At 39.3% G+C, this 24,539-nt stretch overlaps 1 protein-coding gene across 1 annotated transcript in view; it reads right to left on the minus strand.

Annotated features, from left to right (window-relative positions):
* The window catches only part of ALMS1 (ALMS1 centrosome and basal body associated protein), a 161,781-nt gene continuing 137,242 nt past the window's right edge, over positions 1-24,539 (minus strand). The window contains exons 11-17 of the mRNA XM_058428814.1: positions 10,180-10,300; positions 8,820-9,020; positions 8,265-8,506; positions 7,331-7,514; positions 6,394-6,457; positions 1,148-1,247; positions 1-154 (exon numbers count right to left, since the gene is read on the minus strand). Coding sequence (XP_058284797.1) covers positions 110-154; positions 1,148-1,247; positions 6,394-6,457; positions 7,331-7,514; positions 8,265-8,506; positions 8,820-9,020; positions 10,180-10,300 — 957 coding nt within the window. The 3' untranslated portion in view covers positions 1-109. The remainder of the gene's footprint in view (positions 155-1,147; positions 1,248-6,393; positions 6,458-7,330; positions 7,515-8,264; positions 8,507-8,819; positions 9,021-10,179; positions 10,301-24,539) is intronic.

Here is a 24,539-nt window from a genome sequence, read left to right on the forward strand (position 1 = left end):
TACATGGACAAAGAATAAGCTTTATTCAGCCAGACTCACAAAAGTAAGGATTGTGCTTCTCTAGGTTCATAAAATAGAATTCCAAGGCTTTGAGGAAAATAAACTTGTGTCAGTCCCAGGGAACTTTTCTCCCCAGAAGGTGATTGGTCACTCTCTGTAGAAGAAAAGAAAGGCAGGAAAGAAGTTAGATATTACTGCCATCAGAGGCAGATGCCTCTCCTCCCCACAGCCATGTCACCAAGGAGAATCAGTGTGGTCCTACTCAAATCTTGTTCATTTTACTCTGCTTCAGAAACTATGGTTGTCATATAAAAAATACTTCCTGAAAGGTTCAGGAAAGAGGATCTGTAATCAATATCTATTATTTCTATAGAGACACAGATAATCCATCAGTTCCCACATACAGTAGCATAAGGAGAGGCCTGGCCCTGCGACACTGACGCACCAGACAGGCGGTGTGGTGCCTGGGGCCTCCACCTGAGGCACCAGCCTGGGTTCTGGGGCCTGCTCCAGAAGCAGCTCCCATCCAACATCAGTCTGGTGACCGACGGGGTGAGAAGGAAACAATTACAGTGAAGGATATGGCCCTTCAGGCATAGGAGCTGGTCTGGTTTCTCAGAGAATTAACTGGTAGCACCAACCCTGCCTCGTGAGGTTCTTGGACTTGCAGCAACACTGACTCCACTGGGACGATGGGCAGGGCATGGTCACAAGTTGGAGGCCTCTCACCATCCAAGTGGACAACTCTTATGCCGCAGTTACACATTTTCCAGTTTAACAGTTCTAGAGGTATCTGACTCACCAATGAGGGGCATGAAATCACCACCTGGGACTCTGGAATAGAAACCTGATAATTCTGGTATTTCCACCATGATATGTCAATGAACTCCTGTGTGTGAAATCTGGTTTCACTCCAAATGAATGCATGGAAAGGGCCTTACACAATTATGGATGGGGAGCTAAACCTGATTTGAAGTCTAATTACAGATGCCTTCTTCCAGATTTCAACACTGGTCCGGGGCACTCTAAGTTCATTCCTCAAATGCGGTTCATTCTAACTGCACACTCAACAGGCAACGTGTTTTCTCCATTTCTCTTTCCCCCAATAAAACCGATCCATCCCACTCTAGACAGAGGACCCACTGACCTTTTTATATAGCTGGGCTCGCAGCCGGTATGACTTATATTCTGATTTTCTCTTCTCTTCTTCTCTCTTTTTCTGTACTTCTGGAAGCTGCTCATAAATCCTTAGAAAGGACACCAGTGAAAGGACAGAAAGCGGGGAGGTTACCAGGGTGCAGAGGCACGAGATCTCCTCTCACCATCCCTCCCTATGCCTCCCACTCTCCAGGAGCTCATCCCTCCCAGAAAGGCCCTGGGCCCCGTTAGATACTCCTGGCCTGGGGGCTCAAAATCTAGAAGGGGAGATAGATAAATACAAACCCAATAAAATCCTAATAGTGCTTACGTCTGGGAAAGAAGTGGGATAAAGGGGGGAAAGGAGTGAGATAAATGAGGTGAACTCCTACTTTCCACTCTACATGCAAAAATGGATTGTTTCAATATAAGATAATGAACAGTGTTACTATTGTGTTTGTGAACACAAGTGAAATTATGGAAAAGTACTGAAATGGTCACATCTATAAAATGTTCTAGAGGAGAAGAAACTTGATCTGGTGGAAGGAGGTTGGGAACGGCTCCAGAGAGGAAATTAGAGGTAAGTTGGGTCTTAAGAATAGATAGGAGCTCTGGGTTCGGTGGCTCAAGCCTGTAAACCAAGCACTTTGGGAGGCTGAGGTGGGTGGATCATGAGGTCAGGAGTTCAAGACCAGCCTGGCCAAGATGGTGAAACCCCATCTCTACTAAAACTACAAAAAAAAAATTAGGTGGGTGCAGTGGCAGACGCCCGTAATCCCAGCTACTCAGCAGGCTGAGGCAGGAGAACTACTTGAACCTGGGCGGCAGAGGTTGCAGCGAGCCAAGATTGAGCCACTGCTGCACTACAGCTAGGCGACAAAGTGAGACTCCATCTCAAAAATAATAATAATAAAACAATAATGATAGATAAGAGCAGAAAGGGAATGGGGAGAAGGGCAGAAGACACTCAAGGCGGGGAAAATGAGCGTTAGTAAAAATGGAGTCGAGGCTTCCTGAAAAGGAGTGTAAAGGAATAGGTGGGAAACAGGTGGAGGTGAGGGTGAGGTGGGCTGCGGAGGATCTTGTGGCCACGTGAAAAACATGGGATCTGTTCTAGCAGGGGTTGGGTGGCAATGATTTTAAGTTGGGAGACACACAAATGTGCATTTGATAAATGCACTCTCATTGTAAATACGTTTCCAACAAAACAACGGTTAAATAGATTATGAAGTATAATGGAATGTATATGTTACAAGTATGTTTCATGTATATGAAACAAAACTTTCAGAATTTTTAATGTCATAGGAAAGGTTCACAACATAATGTTGCATAAAATAAAGCAAGATACAAACTTGTATATGCAGTATGGTCAACAATTTGAGGAAAAAAGTGTGTGTTATGCAGGTATCTGTAACTTTCCCACGCCTCCCACCAAAAACAGAACTAGTGTTAGGTTTAGATGGAAGGATGGTAAGTGATACTCATTTTCTTTTTTCTACTTTTCTCTATATTTCCTAAAGTTTTCTATAATCTGGAAAAAAATCACTAGATTAATGCAGGGCTCTGCAGGAAACAGATTAGAGAAGGTGAAGGTATCTCCTGAAGTCCACTCTGGAACAAGTGCTTCCAAAGAGCTACGTTCTTTCCTCTTGAAATCTTTCCTTCTCATGGGAACCTTGAAATATCTTTGGTAGAGACAGGTGATGACAAAAGATGAGTAACACAGGCTCCAGAGATACAAATCCTTAATAGGACACAATTGAAGGCCAAACACTGGGCTCTAACCCCAGCTGTGACCCTAACTTGCTGGGTTACTTCTCCTCTCTGGGTTGTAGTTTCCTAAATATTAAGAGTTACTAGATGATAGTTAAGATTCTCAGATGGAAACAGATCACTTCCTTTAAAAGAAGCCACACAAGAAATAAACGTGAATAGAAGCAACCTAATGAAAATGTACGTACCAGTTTAAAAACAGTTTAAAAAGTCTCTCCAGAAGATGGGCACTCAATCCACTCATATAAGTATACTTCTGGTCGAAAGCATTGATATGTTATAGGAGACGTCCTGCCTGTCTTCCTGTAGGCAAGCTTCCTAGTCCCTTACATCAGGGACTGCTCTTGCTGAAGTGAGACTATAAGTAGCTGCCCCACAACAAACCCTGTATAATTTCCCCTAATTCCATTTTGTGATCTGAGTTAGAATGAAGCAGTGGTTCAAAAACATTTTAGACTTAGGGCCCCCTTCACACTCCTAAACGTTGAGGATCCCAATGTAGGTTTTATCTATTGATACTGTATTAAAAATTAAAATTAAAAATTAAGAAAAACTTTATTTTTTAATTCACTTGAAATAACAATAAGCTTGTGACACGCTAACATAAGAAACCTGTATTTTTAATGAGAAATAAAGATGTTTTGCAAAACAAAAAAAAGTGAGAAAGGTGACACTGTTTACATTTTTTAGAAAACTCTTTAATGTCTGGTTTAATGGAAGACAGCTGGACTCGTATCTGCTTCTGTATTAAGTCTGTTGTCCCATCTTGCTCTGGTTAAAGTATACATTAAAAATCCAGCTTACGTACAGATTTTCCACGTACTTGGAAATGAGAGAAGTTATTGTAATATTCTTTTCAGGTAACTCTTGATCTTCTTTGATACTACACCCAAACTTGGTAAGTGATAGTTTCTTTTCTTTTCTTTTTTTTTTTTGAGACAGAGTTTCACACTTGTTGCCCAGGCTGGTGTGCAGTGGTGCGATCTTGGCTCACTGCAACCTCTGCCTCCCAGGTTCAGGCAATTCTCCTGCCTCAGTCTCCAGAGTAGCTGGGATTACAGGTACCCACCACCATGCCCAGCTAATTTCTGTAGTTTTAGTAGAGAAGGCTTTCACCATGTTGGTCAGGCTTGAACTCCTGACCTCAAGTGATCTGCCCACCTTGGACTCCCAAAGTGCTGGGATTACAGGCGTGAGCCACTGTGCCTGGCTGACAAGTGGTAGTTTCTTAAAAATTAGTTGCAAGGTGGAATCTGAAAACATGTCAGTAAATGTTTCCTATTCTGTTACATAAAAATCCATCAGTCTATCTTGTACTATTTGAATGAATCTTCTATCTATTCCCTGATTTTGTAACAAAAAGCAACAATTATTCGGAAAATCCTGGTCCGGGGAGTTATGCAGATCTTCCAAATGTTGACAAATGTATTTAGATAACATGAAAAACATCACATTTGTTAATGTCACTGCTTATCTCATCAGAAAGGTCTAAGTACTAAGAAGTCATCAAGCCCATGGTGGTGAATACAAGTTTTCTAGAATTCTATTGTTGGCTTGAAAACTCACATTTTCTTTGGCAACAGATACTGTCGGACATTTTCCTGAAGTCACAGACTCACTTCTTCATTTTCAAGAAAATGTCTGCTACAAACACAAGTCAGAATAATTGGTTTTCTGTCAGTTACTCTTTCAAGTAAAAGTCATGTTCCATGAAAAAGGCAGCTGGTTCAGCTCACGACACAAACCATGGCATAAGTGCTTTTCCTTGAAACAGTCATCATCTTTCACTGTGCAAAGGAAGTGCTTCCTGTGTACCTCCATTTACACTGCTTCCTTGTTCTTCCATCACACTCCTGGCAGGAGGCTGTGCAGGATACAATGCCTACTAGACTAGTACAGTTTGGTGCCACTGTCTTGAATAGTGGTAAGACACCAATGGTTTTACTCCTCTCCCATTACTGTTGCATCATCAGTGCAAATAGCCAACACAGCAAAAAAGGCACAGAACATCCTGGTGTCATTCTGAAATTAGTTTTGACCTTGCAAATCACCTGAAAGGGTCTCAGCAACTTCCAGGACTCCACAGACCACTCTCTGAGAACCACTGGACTAAAGCATCCAAGGCATCCCTTTGGATTGCCTGTAAGGGCTGACTAGATAGAGTAAAAAGAAGATTTCAAGAGGAATGCTTAAAGTCCATGAGATAAACTATTTTAAAGTACCGTTACTTCAGAAACATTATGCCAACTAAGAGACTATTCTTATTAAAGCAAGTCTCCAAAGAACGCCTAAAAAAGTCAATCTTAACTTATTCTCTGGCATTCTCATGATCAATACATGAATATCTGAAATGAATTAAATTTTTAAAATTTTATTTATTATTTTTTGAACACAGAGTCTCAGTCTGTTACCCAGACCAGAGCGTAATGGTGTGATCATAGCTCACTGGAGTCTCAAATTCCTGGGCTTAAGAGATTCTCTCACCTAAGACTCCTGAGTAGGTAGGATTACAGAAATGTACCACCACATCCAACACTCAACTGAATTAATTAATGAGTAGCTAATGCTCGTTCATCATGGCACAAAATTCAAAAATTATAAAAGGTCAAAAAATCTACTACATCAGTTATCCCTTCCAAAGGCAATCAGTATTACCACTGTTTTCTGTCTTCCAGAAATATTCTATGCATATAAAAGTATACACATCTACATAGGTACAAATACTTATTTTTAAAGACCACAAATGGTAACAGCGTTCACATGCTTCGAAGATGTAATTTTTTAAAAAAGTTTAACTTAATGTGTTCTGGAGAACACTGTTCTTTCTCACTCTATTGGATCAATTCCTAGAAATGGGACTGCTAAAATAAAAGGTGCGGCCCAAATACATATTTAATTTTATTTCAAAATAATCTTTAAATTTTTTTGAGATGGAGTCTCGTTCTGTCGCCCAGATTGGAGTACAGTGGCGCCATCTAAGCTCACTGCAACCTCTGCCTCCCAGGTTCAAGGGATCCTCCCGGCTCAGCCTACTGAGTAGCTGGGATTACAGGCTTGTGCTTCCACACCCAGCTAATTTTTGTATTTTGAGTAGAGATGGGGTTTCACCATGTTGGCCAGGCTGGTCTCGAACTCCTGACCTCAAGTGATCCACCCACCTTGGCCTCCCAAAGTGCTGGGATTACAGGCGTGAGCCACCGCACCCGGCCTAAAATATTCTTTATTTACATTTAGGTTTCTAATAAAGAGGAGCCTAAGACATGCAAATTAGTGAGGAGTTTTTCATCTTTTGTATATGAGTCATTCATACCATGATGTGCTATTTTTTTTTTTCAGTGCCATAAGTGAGAAATGACTCTCACAACTTTCTCATAATGTTTAGACTTGAGCATAATACCTTTATTCTGGGTGCAAGCCAGAGCTCCTGACCACTTGGTGGCCTGGTTTACACTTGTATACGTACTCTTGTTTTCTTGGTCTTACCGTTTGGACCTCTGAATCATTTCCTTCTTGCTGATAGGCTTGTTCTTCTGGATAGCCAGGAAGACTAAGCAAGAGAAGAAAGGGTTTTCAGTGGACGGTGACTTAACCCAGAGGGTGTGGTGCAAGAGCTGGGAGAGGGAGCTGCTAGGACTTGGTGCCCCTACCCTGAGCTGGCAAGACTGAGTGGGGAGCAATGACCAAGGCAGGCCAGGGTTAAACTAGGGTAACAGGGACAGCAGCCTAAGGCCCTAAGGACCTAACACTCTGTAGCAAAGACTAGGCTTTGAATTAGAAAACTGGCCAGTTTCTAGGTAACGTTGGATGAAAGAATTAGGTCGTGCTTTGTAGTTTTCACAGCTTTCATTATTTTATCAAGATCTGCTTATCATAATTGTTTAGAATGCAGACTCCAGAGGAGGGCACCTGGGTTCAAATCTTAGCTTTTACTTACTAGGTATGTCATCTTGGGAGAGGTACTTAATCTCCCTTTGATTCAGTTTTCTCACTATAAAGTAGATATATTAATAGTACCTACTGAGAGTGTTGTAAGTGCTAATGTGAACAGTGCCTGGGCAAGATGTAAGGACTATGTGTTTATTATTATTATTATTACCATCCTAAGAGGTAGGAAAGCCTGGAATCAGCCCCATCTTTTCAGGAAAAGATGGAACTTTTGGAACTAACTTGCTCACAGACACAGAGCTGGTTTAAGATGCAGTGACAGGGCTAGAGTAACTGGGCTTACTTGGATCATGAATGTGCCGACGGCTAAGGTGGGGGAGGTTCTGCTAGCTAAGAAGGTTTGAGTCTTGGCAAGAAAAAGGTCGCTGTCTGCCCATGTAACTGGCCTGGCCTGGCCTTTGGCAGGGCTCTGCAGCACAGCAGCAGACTTGCCTTCTCTATTCCACTCACAGGAAAGTGAACGGGCAGGGCGTACCTCTCTTGGGCAGCGGGCACATGCGATTCTGGTGGCCCTGCCGTTCCCTGTCAGTGTTGAATAGCCCATCCCGCTCGCTCTGTAACATGCTCTGCAGCTTCCTCTCCTGGACTATTAACTTCAGGCGCTTTATCCGCTCCCCAGAGCGGGAGATGAAGTCAGGTCTGTGAAACTGAAGCGATTCCTACGAAAAAAAAAAAAAAAAAGAGAAAATGCCCAGCCTCAGATTAATGATGCAATCTACTCTCCATATGCCTGGAGACATACCACCTGCCCAAGAGGTTTGGAGAAGCCTGATTCAAATGCCGAGAAAATATCTAGAGTTGAAGAATCCTCTGACACCTCTCTGTGGGGGAGAGCTCCAGCTTGGACCCGCAGGGATCAAAAACACACCTTCAGCATAGGGCAGGAACTAAGACTATGGTGATTACAACTCTCTGAAATGTCAGCACAATACAGCTCTGCCCATGGTGCTATTTTAAAGATCTATTCAAACAAATATATCATTAATAACATTTCCTTTATCCCCCAAGGGACATATGAGAAGAGACTTGGTTTCCTTTAAATCTAACATGGAGCAGAAACAGGAGTTGTGGACATGGAGGAACACGCATGAGGCCGCACAAGCATCAGTCCTCCGGGCCCTCCACACACAGGGACCCACAAGCCCAATAAGCAGAGCTGCAAATCCTCCCTCCTGTGGCCTTGTCCTCAGATCCTGAGGGTGATTCACTATCTATGGTTAAGAGTAAGGCATCCTTTGATGGATGATTAGAAACCCAGCCCTTGTGTGAAAACAGGTGAACTGTGGAGGTGCTTGAAAAGAGGCTCTCAGGCCTACACCTCAGCTCGCCAAGTCACAGAGCCAGCTTCTCTGCGCCTTGCCCTTCTTCTCCCTTCACATAGGGCTAAAGTTAAGTCAACGTCACTGCACCTGCAGGGTTGCTCTCACAAACGGCTTCAGTGGGTCTCTGCCATCCCCTCTGCCTGGGCCTGCCAGGGAGCTCCGACTGTCCAGGTGCTGCCCCTGCGAGTTCTGCTCCCGCAGTGGCTCCCTCCACGGCTTGCTCTTGGTTATTGGTTCAAACCAGGAGATGCCAGGGCCACGAGCCTTGGGTACATTTTCCTTCTTTGATCCAGACTCCACATTTTCCACAGGAACAAACCAGGAAATTCCTACAGGAAATAGTTTTTAGAAGGAAAACAGATTTTTCACTTTTTTACAGCCCCACCCAGCTCTCATCAAGGACATGCATATAATACAGACTCTTAGAGATCTCAGCTGTCAGCAGCCACAGGGTGCTCTCGAGTCTGGTTTCACTGCAAGGATGACTGTGGAACTGCAGTGCTGGACTTTGAAAACCTGACAAGGTGGTGGCTGGGGGTAGGTGGGGGCCACATAGAGTCACTTGGAAACACAGAGGCAGCATCACAGGGGACTTGAAATTCACTAGTTTCTCTACTAGAAGATCTGGATTGAGAAACTGACCTTCATGGGAATTCTTGTTCTTTTTTAACTTTCTGTCCCCAGGATAACCGGTAAAGATTATTTTCTCTTCACGTTTTTCTTCTGACCAAGAAGTCACATCACTGTCCTCTTCCAATTTAGCCTCGCTGGAACTTGGAGTTGGGAAAGTTATCCCAACATCTCGAGTGTTTTTTTTGGCACCGTTCACAATCTCCAAGTTACCTGAGGGGAAGGATCATAGGTGTCTCTGGGAGTAAACTTGAGGCTGAACTGACAGATTTATTCAAGTGAGTACATGAACCCTTTTTAATGTTTCAAAAATACAATCCCTTTGTGTGCGATGGAGGGATGGGAAGAGAGAGGAAGAAAAGGAAGGACAGGGGAGAGTAGGAAGGAAAAGAGGGAGAAGAAAAAAGAAAGGGTTTCATTTGTAAGTCATTTTAGGTATTAGAGGGAAAGAAGAATGAATATAGGTTCAAAGGGTAAAGAATTTCAACTCTGATCCCAAGGCAGAAAGACAATAAATACTTAGAGTCCTTTTGGTAGTCACCCAGGTAAGGAAGAGCTTGACAGAAGTAAAGACAGGATTTGAGGGGAAGAAACAAATCAAGAAAGTTTATTTATTTTTATTTTATGAAACCAAAAGGTATTGAAAGGCAATAGCTAAAAATCCTCCTTCCTACTTCTGGTCTCCATTTACTCTGTTCACACCCCCATATGGTTCCAGAGAATTCATTTTGCACATTTAAGCAATTCTCTTCCCTCCTTTATTTCTCTTATTAAAAAAAATTAATATTGTAGTATGCTATACGCTGTTCTGTATCTTTTCTTAAAATCAATTATATGTCTTGGAGAACTTTCCATGTTAGTACAGAGAGACCTTCCTCATTCTATGTAGAATTTCATTCATTATCTAGATATACAATAATTCATGTAATCATTCAGCTATTGAGGAACACCTAAATTCATTTTAATTTCCTGCTATAAAAAACAATGTTTCAGTGGTTAATTTTGTACACTATTTTACACATATGCAAGTATATCTATAGGTTAAATTCCACATATTCATAGTATATCTACAGCAGACATTTCAAAGGTAAAAATGCTGAGTGAAAGTAATTTTGATAGGACCTGTCAAATTGCCTTTCACATTGAAACAAATTCTACTCCCACTGGAATATACAAGGGAACCCACTTCCCTACACTCTTGCCCACAAACTTGCCATCAAACTTGAATTTTTGCCAATCTGATAAGATGAAAATTGGCAGTTGGATATAGTTTTATCTTCATGTCCTTTATTATGATTGAGGTTGAGTATCTTATATGTTTAAGAGCCATTTCAATGTATTTCAATGAAAAAGTTTAGATTCAAGTAATTACCTGCTTGTGTGCCCTTGTTTAACATGTGTACATTTTGCTTGTTGCAAAAAGTAGAGTTCGAACTCAGGAAACTACTGGCAGAAGACGAAACAGGGTCAGAAGAAATCACATGGTTTGCTACCTAGAAAAATAAAAGAGATCTTGTTATTATTACCTGCAGTCAATGTCACAGTTACTCACAGGATAAGCAAGCCAACAAGTCCTCTTTCTAATCCAATTCAAACTGTTGAGATGCATGTAGAGGAAGCTTGAGATACTGTGAACTTGCTGCCTTGTATCTGTGATAGGGAGAATATTGTAGTTGGATAGGACTTAAGCTGTTGTAAGGTGGTAAGACAAAAAAAAAGCCTGGTTATTTTCACTGGGCTTGGAAAAACTCTGAAGAGAATGCTAGCCAAACATTAGCCTGATGCATCTTCAGAATGAAATTCTGAAGTGACACCTGCATATAATTTTCATGTGAGAAAAAGAGGCCTGGAGATAGCTAAAAAGAGTGATGAGCTGAAGACAGTGCTCTCCAATTAAGAGGTGACTCAGACATGTATACTGAGACAAACACCAAAGACCTGCAAGGTTCATGAGACGTCCTGATGAGTAGAGTATTGCAAAAAGTATTAGAGAGTCCCAAAGGCCTTTTAAATTACGTTCAGAGCAAGTAGAGCAATGAAGGCAATTTCAGGGATTGCAACTGATGGTGGAATGTTGGTGGATGACAAAATGATTAACAAGATATAGCTGAACAAATACTATAGTGTAAAACAGTGCTTCTTAAACTTGTTCATTGTTATTATCTCCATTGTTAATAAGGACAGAGGGAGGCTAACCCAGAATAATGAATTGGAATCTCTAGGGGAGGGGTCTGGGCATCTATATGTTGAATAAATGTTAGGGAATTTTCTACTTAGGCAGGTCTGGTGGAGGTAAATTAAAGCCTGGGTGAGGATAGGAAACTGAGCATATCTGATTCCTTGAACTAGATAAACCATATTCCAGAGTCAAAAAGAAACTTGTAACAGAATTTTGGTGAGTAGATCTATGTTAGACACTTGAAGAAAGGAAATACTTTGATTTTCGGAAAGGTAGGCATTGCAAACTAGTGGGCTGAACACTGATGACATGTAAAATTTAGGATGCATCACGAATCAGATAATTTGCAAGGAACTTTTGAAAAAAAAGATGAGCAGATTTAAGCCAGGCTCAGTCAGGCAGGCAGAGCATGCCCTGCCAGGTTAGCCTTGTTTTCTCTAGTAAATAAGGTCACTTTACTGGCTAACCAAAAGAATATGTAGCACACCATACCTAGATTTGAACAAAATGCCAGAACATTTCATAGCATCTTTGAGGGCAAGATGGAGTTATATGGGTTGGATGATAATACAAGTTGATAGAATAATAACTGACTGAACCAACCTTATCCAAATATAATTTCAAAACAGAGAGATGTCTTTACTGAGTGGTACACCTTGCATTTGACAACAAATATTTACTAAGCAATTACTGTGTGCAATCACTGGGTTTGGTGCTGGCTATTCCTTCTTAAGATTTTACACATAAATGTCTTAGATATGGAAAGCAGAAGAATTTACATACAATACTCATCAGAGAGAGAGCCTCTGTCAGGATCCCAAATAATAACAGGAATGATGGGCTAAATCAGAGCATGTTTAGTAGGGGCAATTGTAAAGGCCTGCTCATTAGGCAGGAGGAATGGCAGCAACTTTGATGCAGGAAAAAAAAAAAAAAAAAAGCTCTGCGTCAGGATTCCAAATAGCTAGGCCAGTTTCAGGTCTTCCCTTTATTAGTGGTCTCTACTTAGGCAAGCCACAACCTCTTTGTGTCAGTTTCCCCATCTAGAAAAGGAAACAAAATCTGCATTTTAGAAAGAACAGATGATTTAGATGGTAAAATATAAAACACTAATATAAAACTAGAGACTACCATGATGTTAAAAAAATTTTTTTATTTTCTCCTTAAAAAAAAAGGAACATGAAAAAGAAGTGACTGATATGAAATACATTATACCTTCTCTGCAGCTATAAAAGAGGGGAAGAAAGCATGTTAGGTACTAAAAAAGTATATGTAGGTGTTTGCTTTTTTATTTATAAAATGTCTCTGAAAGAAAATAATCCAGATTGAAAGGAAGAAGTAAAACTGGTTTTATTTACAAATGACATGATCTTCTCTGTAGAAAATACTAAGGAATCCTCAAAGAACTAGAACTAATAACCAAGGTTACCCACATTGCAGAATATAAGATCAATAAGATAAAAAAAAAATTGTAGTTCTATATTCTAGCAAGTGACAACCTGAAAATAAAATTAAGAAAACTATCTCACTCACAATAGCATCAAAAAGAATAAAATATTTAGGAATAAAGTTAACAAAAGAAGTGCAAGGTTTGCACATTAAAAACTAGAAAACATTGCTGGGAGAGATCAGAGGTCAATATAAATGGTGAGACATTCACCATACATGGATTGGAAGTCTCAAAATTGTTAGGATGGCAATTATCCCCAAGTTAATCTGTAGATTCTACACAATCTCTATCAAAATTCCAGCAAGCATTTTTCAAGAAATCTACAAAATGATCTCAACTTTATATGGAAATGGCAAGGACCACAAGGGCCAAAAGTTACTGGAAAAAAAAAAGAGAGAGAGGTAGAGGACTTATATTTCCTGATTTCAAATCTTATAAAGTTACAGCAATCAAGGCATTGTGGTATTGATATAAGGATAGATATAGATTGGCCGGGCACAGTGGCTCATGCATGTAATCCCAGCCCTTTGAGAGGCCAAGGCAGGCGGATGACAAAGTCAGGAATTCGAGACCAGCCTGGCCAATATGGTGAAACCCGGTCTCTACTAAAAATACAAAAATTAGCTGGGTGTGGTGGTGCACACCTGTAGTCCCAGCTATTTGGGAGGCTGAAGCAGAAGAATCGCTTGAACCCAGGAGGCAAAGTTTGCAGTGTGCCGAGATCGTGCCACTGCACTCCAGCCTTGACAACAGAGTGAGACTCCGTCTTAAGGAAAAAAAAAAAGATATAGACATATCAATGGAACAGAATGAAAATTCCAAATGAAGCCTTACATATGTGATCAATTAGTGTTCAACAAAGGGGCCAAAGCAACCAACTGGAGAAAATAATATTCTTTTGAACAAATGATGCTGGGACAGTTAAATATCCCTATGCAAAGAGATGAAGTTAGACAACACACCATACACAAAAAGTGTACTAAAAATGGATTGTAGACCTAAACATAATAATTAAAACAATAAACTTTTAATGAAAAACATAGGAGAACATCTCTGTGACTTTGGTTAGGCAAACAGTTCTTGAATATAACACCCCAAGTACAATCCACAATCCATAAAAGAAAAACAGTTTAAACGGGACTTCATCATTACTGTATTAAAACCATTTGCACTTCAAAAGCCACAGCCTGGGAGAAATTATTTACAAAAAATACATCTGATAAAGGACTTATAACCAGAGTATACAGAGAGCTCTTTCAACTCAGTAGGAAGATAACCTAATTTTAAAATGGGCGAGAAGATTTAAAAAGACACTTCATCAAAGAAGATATGAGTGGCCAATAAGCACACAAAATGTTCAACATCATCAGTCATTGGGGAAATTCAAATTAAACTCACAGTAAGATACCACTTCACACCTACTAGAATGGCTATAAATAAAAAGGTGGACAATAGCAAGTGTTGACAAGGAAGTGGAGAAACTGAAACCCTCACACATTGCAGGCGAGAATGTAAAATGATACAGCCACTTTGGAAAACACTCAGGCAATTTCTGATAAAGTTAAACATAAACCTATCATATGACCTACCAATTTCACTCCTGAGTAAAAACCCAGAAGAAATGAAAATGTATGCCCACACAAAACTTTTACACAAGTATTAATAGCAGCATTCACATCCAAAAAAATCAAACAATCCAAATGTCCATCAACTGAAAGATTAGCAAAATGTGGTATATCCATAAAATGGAATACTATTCAGCAACAAAAAGGAACCACTGATGCATACTACAGCATGGATGAACCTTGAAATCATTATGTTAACAAAAAAAGGCAGATACAAAAGACCACATCTGATGCCATATACATAAAATCTCCAGAAGAGGCAGAAGGCAGACAAGAGGTTGCCTGGGGCTGGGAACGAGGATTGACTGCAAAGAGGTACAAGGGACCTTTTGGTAATGACAGAAATGTTCTAAAACTGGATTTTGGTGATGATTGCAAAACTCTGTAAATTTACTAAAAGTTAACTGTACATTTAAAACGGATGAAATTTTACTGTATACCTCTGGGAAGGAGTGTTGGGTGCTGGGGAACAGGAATAAGAAGGACACTCCTGATCAAATATTTTGTACCATGTGGTTGTACTGTATTACCAGTTCAAGAAATGAGAATAAACAAAACAAAAACTTGTGGGGAAGGGTGTGGCAGTAAAGATTTAAGGAGTTGAACAGGAATAACACACGTTAGGCCACAGACATGGTCCAGCCACTGAATGGAAGGTGATAAGTTGTGTTGGTCAACACGCTCTCACTACCTGAAGCACAACAAGCTTAGTTGAGAGGGACATATTTAAAAACAAGATACCAACAAACTGATACCCAGGAAAGCTGCCAAACTCAGAGAGTAGAAACCACAGCCCATGTGGAACAGTTCATGGAGTGAAGACATGAGAAAAAACACATCAGGAAAGGAGGTGGGGGCCCGAGAGGCAGAGGGCTAGGTCTGTTTCCTGTGCCTTCAGAGAGCAGCTCTGAGAGCAGAGCCAGGTATTCCAACGCAAGGAGATATTGGATCTAAGTTAAAGCCTTTGAAAACTGGAGCCTTAGGCAAATGGAACTGGCTGCCCCATAAGCAGCACATGAGAGGTGGAGCTACTAGAGGGTGGCCTGTCATTTGGTGCAGATGCAGCAGAAGTGCTGATGGGAGTGGGTAGGATCACAGGACTCCAATGGTCCCTTCCAAGTCTGAGGTTCTGTGAACATCCTGCACTTCCAAAGGACACAAGCAGTCATGGTGTGCACCACAGGGTATGAAAAAACTGACACAATTACACTGGGTTATATGAGGAGCCTTGGAATGTTTCCGTTTTCATTTCAAATTCTTTTTTAGTAATGCTTGCCTATGAAAAGGTAAATATTTAAAAATAGAAAAGTCTAAGAATAAATTCTCTCTCAACCCAATATAATTATCCAGCTCAGTAGGAAGAGGACAATCAAAGGGAAAGACAAAAACAATTGTTTACTAGGATGTGGAAAAATTGAAACCCTCACATACTGCTGGTGGGAATGTAAAATGGTGCAGTCATTTTGGAAAAGTCTGGCAGTTCCTCAAATGATTAAACATAGAGTTGTTGTATGACTAATTCCACTCCTAGGTATATACCCGAGAAATGAAAACATATGCCCTTAAAAAAACTTTTACGTGAATGTTCATAGCAGTTTTGTTCACAATAGACAAAAAATAGAAACAACACAAATGTCCATGAACTGATGAATAGATACAATGTGGTATATTCATAGAATGGAATGTCCTTTGGCCATTAAAAGGAATGAGCACATGCTATGAGGTGGATGAACCTTAAAAATACTATGTTAAGTTAATGAAGTCAGTCACGAAAGACTGTATGATTCCATTTATATGAAAGATCCAGAACAGGCAAATCCATAGAAACAGAAAGTAATTAGTGGTTGCCTGCAGGCTGTGGCAGAGGTGGGAGGTTGAGGAAATGAAGATTGATTGTTAATGTTTACAGGATTTTTTGGAGGGTGTTTAAAATGTTCTAAAATCAGATTACGGTGATGGTTGCACAATTCTGTGACTATATCAAGACCCATTAAACTGTACACGTTAAACAGGTGAAGTTTACGGCATGGGAAATATTTCAAGAAAGGCATAAAATGCACTTATTTATTGTAAGCCAACTGAAAAAAAATGTGGACTATGAAGTCTTGTTTGGAGAAAAAAGCTTATACTCTATAGTTCTGCATCTCCTATGTTACCGAAATCAGAAAAAGATCAACCTTGGAAGGTGATAAACAGTGTTGTTTTCATGTAATAAACCACAAACAATCCTAACAAAAAGGTGGGCACTGGATGCTGTAGGTGTGATGGAGCACTACTTTAAAGCTGGGCCAAGCACAAACTGTCAGAACCATGCCATGTGATGTTGAATCCATCCACAGATTCACAATAATAACAATGCACACACCTGCACTCATGCCCCACAATTTGTGCTGAGGACCCATCATGGAATAGAACTTTTTTTTTTTTTCTGAATCCATTTATATATGCGGTCAGTAAACCACAACAGTCCACTTTCTTTAGTCCGTGGTAGAGTCCCACACATCTCCTCTAATGATCTCCTCATCCCTCAGGCTTGGGTGTGGAGTAGCCCACTGAGTCCTCTGCAATGGAGCTGACACATAAAAGATTTAGGTGACTATATATTAAATGACGTCATCAGCCACCATGGGTTAGGCTTTCTGTTGTATACAATCTTGGAAGGAAATATATGCTGGCTGGCTGCTTCTGTTTTAATTTCCATTATGAGAGCAAACTCACCTGTTGCTGTCTTATACAAGAGTAAGAATAGAAAGTAAACGCACCATCTCAGAGATGTTTCAGGGTTTTTGTAGTATTCTTTAGCTTAATTAAGAACTAAATGAGACTCATTCCCATATTTATTGATTAAAGACATGAGACAGACCTAGAAATAAAAGCTTTTCAATTAAAAAATTACTTGTTAGGTGGAAACTGATCTTAGAAAAATATATCCAACATAGGAAAAGGGCCATGTTTTCTGATATGACCCTACACTGCTATTCCTCAGGTAGGAGGATTGGTACTGCTGGGCCTTCAGCTAGCCAGGTGCCTGCTGGGAGATGCTTTTCCTTTAGAGGCATGGGTTTATGCTAATTCATTTATAATCACTCAGGTTTAGGACCAGAGACATACATTGATACAATGGTCAGAGTCAAAATGAGAAATACAGTCTATGGCACCAAAAGATTGTCTTTTCTCGTGAAAAGTTTCTAGAACTGTGTCAATCAACCAGCAAGTATATTTTCAATAAAATTTACTCACCACCAAGGGGTGACACAATGACCAAGTGTCTGTCCAAAAAATAATGCTTTGACATACATTTAATTCCTAATGAAAAAAGATTGCAGAAGCAGGAACTCAGTAACTATCTATTACTTACCTTTTGGAAATTAGAACTAGTTATCTATTTCTGCCAGTGTGGTTGATCAGAAAACTATGGAAAATCTTTCTCAGAAAATTAACAATGTACTGTGCCTGCATAACAGGTTCTTGAAAAATTTATTTTGGTATGTGAAGAAGTAAAGATTGCAGAGAACAAAGAATTTTGAGTGAATCCAAAATTCAAACAATAGTTAAGAAAATGTATGGCTAAAATGCAGTGGAAATTATTACAGTCAATGATCATTACAACTGAGGTAAAAAAAACTCTAATGGGATAATAAAGTTTCCCAGATAACGGTAGGGCTTTGGGTTGGACAGAAAGAAAATGAATCAAGAGCTAAAACACTCAATTAACTCATAGGAAAACCAGAAGGTTGACAAATGATTATACAATTTTGTAGAGGGTGATAGAGCGAGACAGCATGTTTCCCAAAGGTTTTTCTATCAGCTTTGAAAAATTACAGCCTGGAAGTAGCCCTATATATTTATTTTATTCTTTGCATTCTCCCAAATATGTTTCCTCTTGGCCTTAATAACTATGAGAATTACCACCACCTTTACGTGGATGACTCTAAAATCTTCATCTCACTCATGATATCCTCATGGGGCCAGATCCATCTAGCTTGTTAAAATATTTTCACTTGGATGATCTGATCCAACTTCAAGTTTAATAAATAAAACTCCTTCATATTTCAGTCAGAATTAATTTCCTCTTCAGGTCTGTCGATTTTTATAAGGTATCCACATGTTATTTCAGTTGTTTTGAATGGAAATTTCAAAAGAACCATGCCAATTATTTACCAATTCTAACTGATTGGAGTCTAGCTTAACAAAAGAACATTAGATTTTTCTAATTAATTTATCGACATTACTTTATTTAAAAATCTTTATTGGCAACTAGCTACCATTTGGAAATAAATTTATACCTATCACACAAAAATAAATTCCATGTAGATTAAAAGCTTAAGCTTAAATTAAAGCTTAAAGCTTCCATATCCCAAAAAAAGTATCAAAAGTAAAGCACGGTAATTTTTTAAAAACAAATCTTGAGGTTGGAAGATCTTTCTTAGCATGAACACAGAAATACAGAAGTACATAACAATACTATTCCAATATTAACACAATGTAATTAATGCTTAAAAATCAATAGGAAGCCAGGGACAGTGGCACATGCCTGTAGTCCCAGCTACTCAGGAGGCTTAGGTGGGAAGATTGGTTGAGGCCAGGAGTTTGAGATCAGCCTGGGCAACATAGCAAGACCACATATCTAAAAAAGAAAAAAAAGTGGCCAGGTGCGGTGGCTCACGCCTGTAATTCCAGCACTTTGGGAGGCCGTGGGCGGATCACAAGGTCAGGAGTTTCAGACCAGCCTGACCAACATGGTGAAACCCCGTCTCTCCTAAAAATACACAAAAATTAGTCAGGTGTGGTGGCACGTGCCTGTAATCCCAACTACTCAGGAGGCTGAGGCAGGAAGATCGCTTGAACCCAGGAGGTGGAAGTTGCAGTGAGCCGAGATCGTGCCACAGCACTCCAGCCTGGGTGACAGAGCGAGACATCTCAAAAAAAAAAAAAAGAAAAAAAAAAGTAATAAAATAGAATTTAAAAAACAGCAACTATAGTGGTCTCCAAATATGTTTATAAAAATGAACAGGAAAAAAACCTTCAGAGAAAAACAGGCAAAGGATACACAAAGGTAATTCTCAAAGTAAGAAATGTAAATGGCAAATCTGAAACCTAATATAAATGCAATTTAAAGCATTAGCAAAATTCAAAATTATAGTTGTTAAGTTCAGTTTTACTGCATTACAGTTACAGAATATGGGCTTACTTACAAAACTTCTGCTTTGAGAATTCATCAATATTTTGTCTAATGTACAATTAATTTTGTAAATATTCCATGGGTATTTGGAACAACTGTGGATGCTGTGTTTTGACAATGAAGTTTTACCAGATATTTAAATCGTTTTTAAATATTGTTATAAAAATTTTCCATGTATTTTCTCACTCATATATATAAATCTGAGAAAAGCTTATTAAAGTATGTCACTCTGTGCTTTTGTCAATCCTATAATTATGTTTGGATGAATGAACAAATGAATGTATTCTGGTTGAAAGCATTGTAAATTATATAAAAAACTCTCTTCCCATGGAAATTAAAGAGATACTCTAGATGTTCAAGACAAGTATCATCTCATTAAAAAGAAAAAAAAAAAAAAAAACCTATCTTCCCATGGTATAGAAACTTGTTTTACTAGTGTTCTGATAAAAATTAGAAATAATTGGCAGAGAAGTAGAAATGGAAATTTTCATGCACTACAGGTAGGAATATGACCTGGAAAGCAATTTGGTACTAGTGTAGGAAATGAAGTATACAAGCCTGTAAGCCGAGAATTCCACTTCTGGGTATATATGCTAAAGACAGTTTCAGACAGATGCATAAGGGGACATGGACAAAGACAAGCACTGCCATGTTCTGTGGTGCTGGGGAACTGACAGCAACCTGGGTGCCCATCATAGAAAAGTTCATGCGTAAGTGGGTAGACGCACTCCATAGAGCATTATGCAATCAGAAACCTGGATTAGACATACTTACAGCAATGTAGGCAGACTTTGAAAATACTAAACTTAGCAAACATAACAAAAATAATGGTATACCTTTTACATATGATGAAAGTTCATGCATACTTACAAAATATGTATTTTGTAAGAACTCATGTGATCTGAAAGATATTTACATAAGACTGATTTCCTGTGGGGAGACAGAAATGAGGATGGGATATGGTGATAAAATTTTAAAAGAGGGGTCATGAACTGAGGAGTACATTTAACTCAACCCTTGGCACCGGAAGTTAAAAGCAAACTGTACTTTATCATGACACAGAAACCATGTATACTAGTTCTCTAATCCTATTATTTCACTATACTTCTAGAAGGGTTCATTATGACTAGTTTGGGAAGCTCAAAATGGTCTTTTACACCCAAAATAGAAGTCAATGAGAAATTTGAGAATTCACCTTCTAAGCTTATAACTAACATTTTGTGTTTATCAGTCTGGCTTACCTTATTCTATTATTGTTAAACAAAAACAACTCTTATGGCTTCTTATTAGAAACCATTTACTTCTTGTAAAAAATAGACAAAAATGCAAAAGAAAAAATCATAATTCGTATTTTTATAATAATTTCAGGTTGGGTTTTTTTTTTTTTTTTTTTGACAGAGTCTCGCTCTGTCGCCCAGGCTGGAGTGCAGTGGCGCAATCTCAGCTCACTGCAAGCTCCGCCTCCTGGGTTCACACCATTCTCCTGCCTCAGCCTCTCCAAGTAGCTGGGACTACAGGCGCCCGCCACCATGCCCGGCTAATTTTTTTTTTTTTTTTTTTTTTTTTTTTTAGTAGAGACGGGGTTTCACCATGGTCTCGATCTCCTGACCTCGTGATCCGCCCACCCCAGCCATAATTTCAGTTTTTTGTTCTATGTATGACATATATTTTCTTCCGGTGATATTGATATGTATACATATATATACACATATATGTATGTATATTTGGATTATAATATGTATACATCATTTTATATCTTAACTCTTTCTCTGTAAACGTATAAAAAAATTTACACTTTGGATTTCAGGATGCTGCTTTTGAGTGTAATTTCTCTTCATATATAGGCATGTAAAGTCTGATATGAACTCCATTTTACAAAAATATATGAAACATTAATAAACATTTAGTTGGACATAAAGCTCTCATTTTCTTTTCTCATGGAGGTCTCTCTGTTTGGTAGTTTGCTTGTGTTGTTTATTTGCCCACCTGCTGGAAATCTAAAACACAGAGAAATCATTCACCATCTTCAGCTTTTTCTTAATAAAGAAAAACTGCTGAACGACCTGTTTTCTTCGCTTTTTGTACTGACAATAGTAAACTATCCCTTCTCCCCCACCAGAAGACAACCAGACACCAAGAAACAGAACTGCAGAAGGGAGACAGGAAAGAAAAAGAGTGAAAATACACAGAGAAAGCACAGAGACAAACATACCAATAACATAAGAGATAAGGGTGGGGGAGGAAAGAGTAATCAGAAGAATAGAGACACATAACAGACACAGTGGGAACTAGAGAGAACGAGGGTGGGGCATGCGGGGCACAAGTGCATGTGTGGGTGAGCAGAGGCAGACAAAACAGAGAAGCAGACAGAGTGCAAAGAGATCATAGAGAGAGAAGAGGGCCTGGACTGCAGAGACTGCAGGGGAGACAGCATGGGGCAGAGAGAAACACAGAAAGAGCGAGTCAATAGTTTCTTTGTTATGTCCTTTTCTGGTTTTGGTATTAGGGTGATATTGGTTTCACAGAACGATTTAAGGAGGATTCCCTCTTTATCTTTTGGAATTGTTTCAGTAGGATTTGTGCCAATTTTTCTTTGAATGTCTGATAGAATTCAGCTGTGAATCCATCTGGTCCTGGACTTTTTTTTTGTTAGCAGTTTTTAAAATTACTGTTTCAATCTCACTACTTGTTATTGGTCTGTTCGGAGTTTCTATTTCTTCCTGATTTAATATATGAGGGTTGTATATTTCCAGGAATTTATCCGTCTCCTCTAGATTTTCTAGTTTGTACGTGTAAAGGTTTTCATAATAGCTTTGAATGATCTTTTGTATTTCTGCGGCATTGGTTGTAATATCTCCCATTTTGTTTCTAATTGAGCTTACTTGGATCTTCTCTCTTCTTTTCTTGGTTAATCTCACTAATGGTCTACCAATTTTGTTTATCTTTTCAAAGAACCAAAAGACCAATATCCCTGATGAACACAGATGCAAAGTCCTCAACAAAATACTAGCTAACCGAATCCAACAGCATATCAAAAAGATAATCCACCATAGTCAAGTGGGTTTCATACCACGGATGTAGGGATGGCTTAACATGCACAAGTCAATAAATGTGATACACCACATAAACAGAATTTAAAATAAAAATCACATGATCATCTCAAAAGATGCAGAAAAAGCATCTGACAAAATTCAGCATCCCTTTATAATTAAAACCCTCAGCAAAATCGGCATAGAAGGACATACCTTAAGGTAATAAAAGCCATCTATGGCAAACCCACAGCCAAAATTATACTGAATGGGGAAAAGGTTAAAAGGATTTCCCCTGAGAACTGGAACAAGACAAGAATGCCCACTTTCACCCCTGCTATTCAACATTGTACTCGAAGACCTAGCTAGAGTAATCAGACAAGAGAAAAAAATAAAGAGCACCCAAGCAGGTAAATAGGAAGTCAAACTGTCACTGTTCACTGATGATATGACTGTATACCTAGAAAATCCTAAAGACTCATTCAAAAAGCTCCTAGATCTGATAAATGAATTCAGTAAAGTTACAGGATACAAAATCAATGTACACAAATCAGTAGCAGTAGCACTGCTATGCACCAACAAAGACAAAGCTGAGAAACAAATCAAGAACTCAATCCCTTTTACAACTGAAAAAAAAAAAAAACCCTTAGGAATATACCTAATCAAGGAGGTGAAAGATCTCTACAAGGAAAATGAAAACACACTGCTGAAAGAAATCACTGATGACACAAACAAATGGAAACCTATCCCATGCTCATGGATGGCTAGAATTAATATTGTGAAAATGACCATATTGCCAAAAGCAATCTACATATTCAATGCAATTCCCATCAAAATATCATCATCATTCTTCACAGAACTAGAAAAAAAATCCTAAAATTCATATGGAACCAAAAAACAGCGCACACAGCCGAAGCATGACTAAGCAAAAAGAACAAATCTGGAGGCCTCATTATTACCTGACTTCAAACTATACTACAAGGGTATAGTTAACAAAACAGCATGGTACTGGTATAAAAATAGGCACCAAGACCAATGGAACAGAATAGAGAACAACTGATCTTTGACGAAGCAAACAAAAATATAAAGTGAGGAAAGCACACCCTATTCAACAAATGGTGCTGGGATAATTAGCAAGCCACATACAGGAGAATGAAACTGGATCCTCATCTCTCACCTTACAAAAAAATTAACTCAAGATGGATTAAAGACTTAAATCTAAGACCTGAAACCATAACAATTCTGTAAGATAACACTGGAAAAACTCTTGTAGACATTGGCTTAGGCAAAGAGTTCATGACCAAGAACCCAAAAGTAAATGCAACAAAAAACAAAAATAAATAGATGGGACCTGCACATCAAAAGAAATAATCAGCAAACAACCCACAAAATGGGAGAAAATATTTGCAAATCATGCATCCGACAACGGACTAATATGCAGAATCTACAAGGAACTCCAACAAATCAAGAAAAGAACAAATAATCCCATCAAAAAGTGGGCAAAGGACAAGAATAGACAATTCTCAAAAGAAGATATACAAATGGGCTAGGTGCAATGGTTCATGTCTGTAATCCCAGCACTTTGGGAGGCCGAGGTGGGTGGATCACTTGAGGTCAGGAGTTCAAGATCAGCCTGGCCAACATGGTGAAACCACTACTAAAATACAAAATACAAATACAAAAAATTAAATACTAAAAATACAAAAAATTAGCCAGGCATGGTGGTAGGCACCTGCAAACCCAGCTACTCCAGAGGCTGAGGCAGGAGAACTGCTTGAACCTGGGATGCAGTGGTTGCAGTGAGCAGAGATTGTGCCATTGTACTTCAGCCAGGGCGACAAGAGTGAGACTCCGTCTCGGGAAAAAAAAAAAAAGGCCAACAAGTGTATGAAAAAATGATCATCATTGGCCAGGCGTGGTGGCTTATGCCTGTAATCCCAGCACTTTGGGAGGCTGAGGTAGGCAGATCACGAGGTCAGGAGATCAAGACCATCCTGGCTAAGACAGTGAAACCCCATCTCTACTAAAAATACAAAAAAATTAGCCAGACATGGTGGCACCTGCCTGTAATCCCAGCTACTTGGGAGGCTGAGGCAGGAGAATCGCCTGAACCTGGGAAGCAGAGGTTGCAGTGAGCCAAGACCGTGCCACTGCACTCTAGCCTGGGGGACAGAGTGAGACTCTGTCTCAAAAAAAAAAAAAAAAGGTGGAGCCAAGATGGCCGAATAGGAACAGCTCCGGTCTCCAGCTCCCAGCCCCAGCGACAC

Source organism: Hylobates moloch, unplaced genomic scaffold (assembly GCF_009828535.3).
Source record: "Hylobates moloch isolate HMO894 unplaced genomic scaffold, HMol_V3 SCAFFOLD_15, whole genome shotgun sequence".
Taxonomy (NCBI): domain Eukaryota; kingdom Metazoa; phylum Chordata; class Mammalia; order Primates; family Hylobatidae; genus Hylobates; species Hylobates moloch.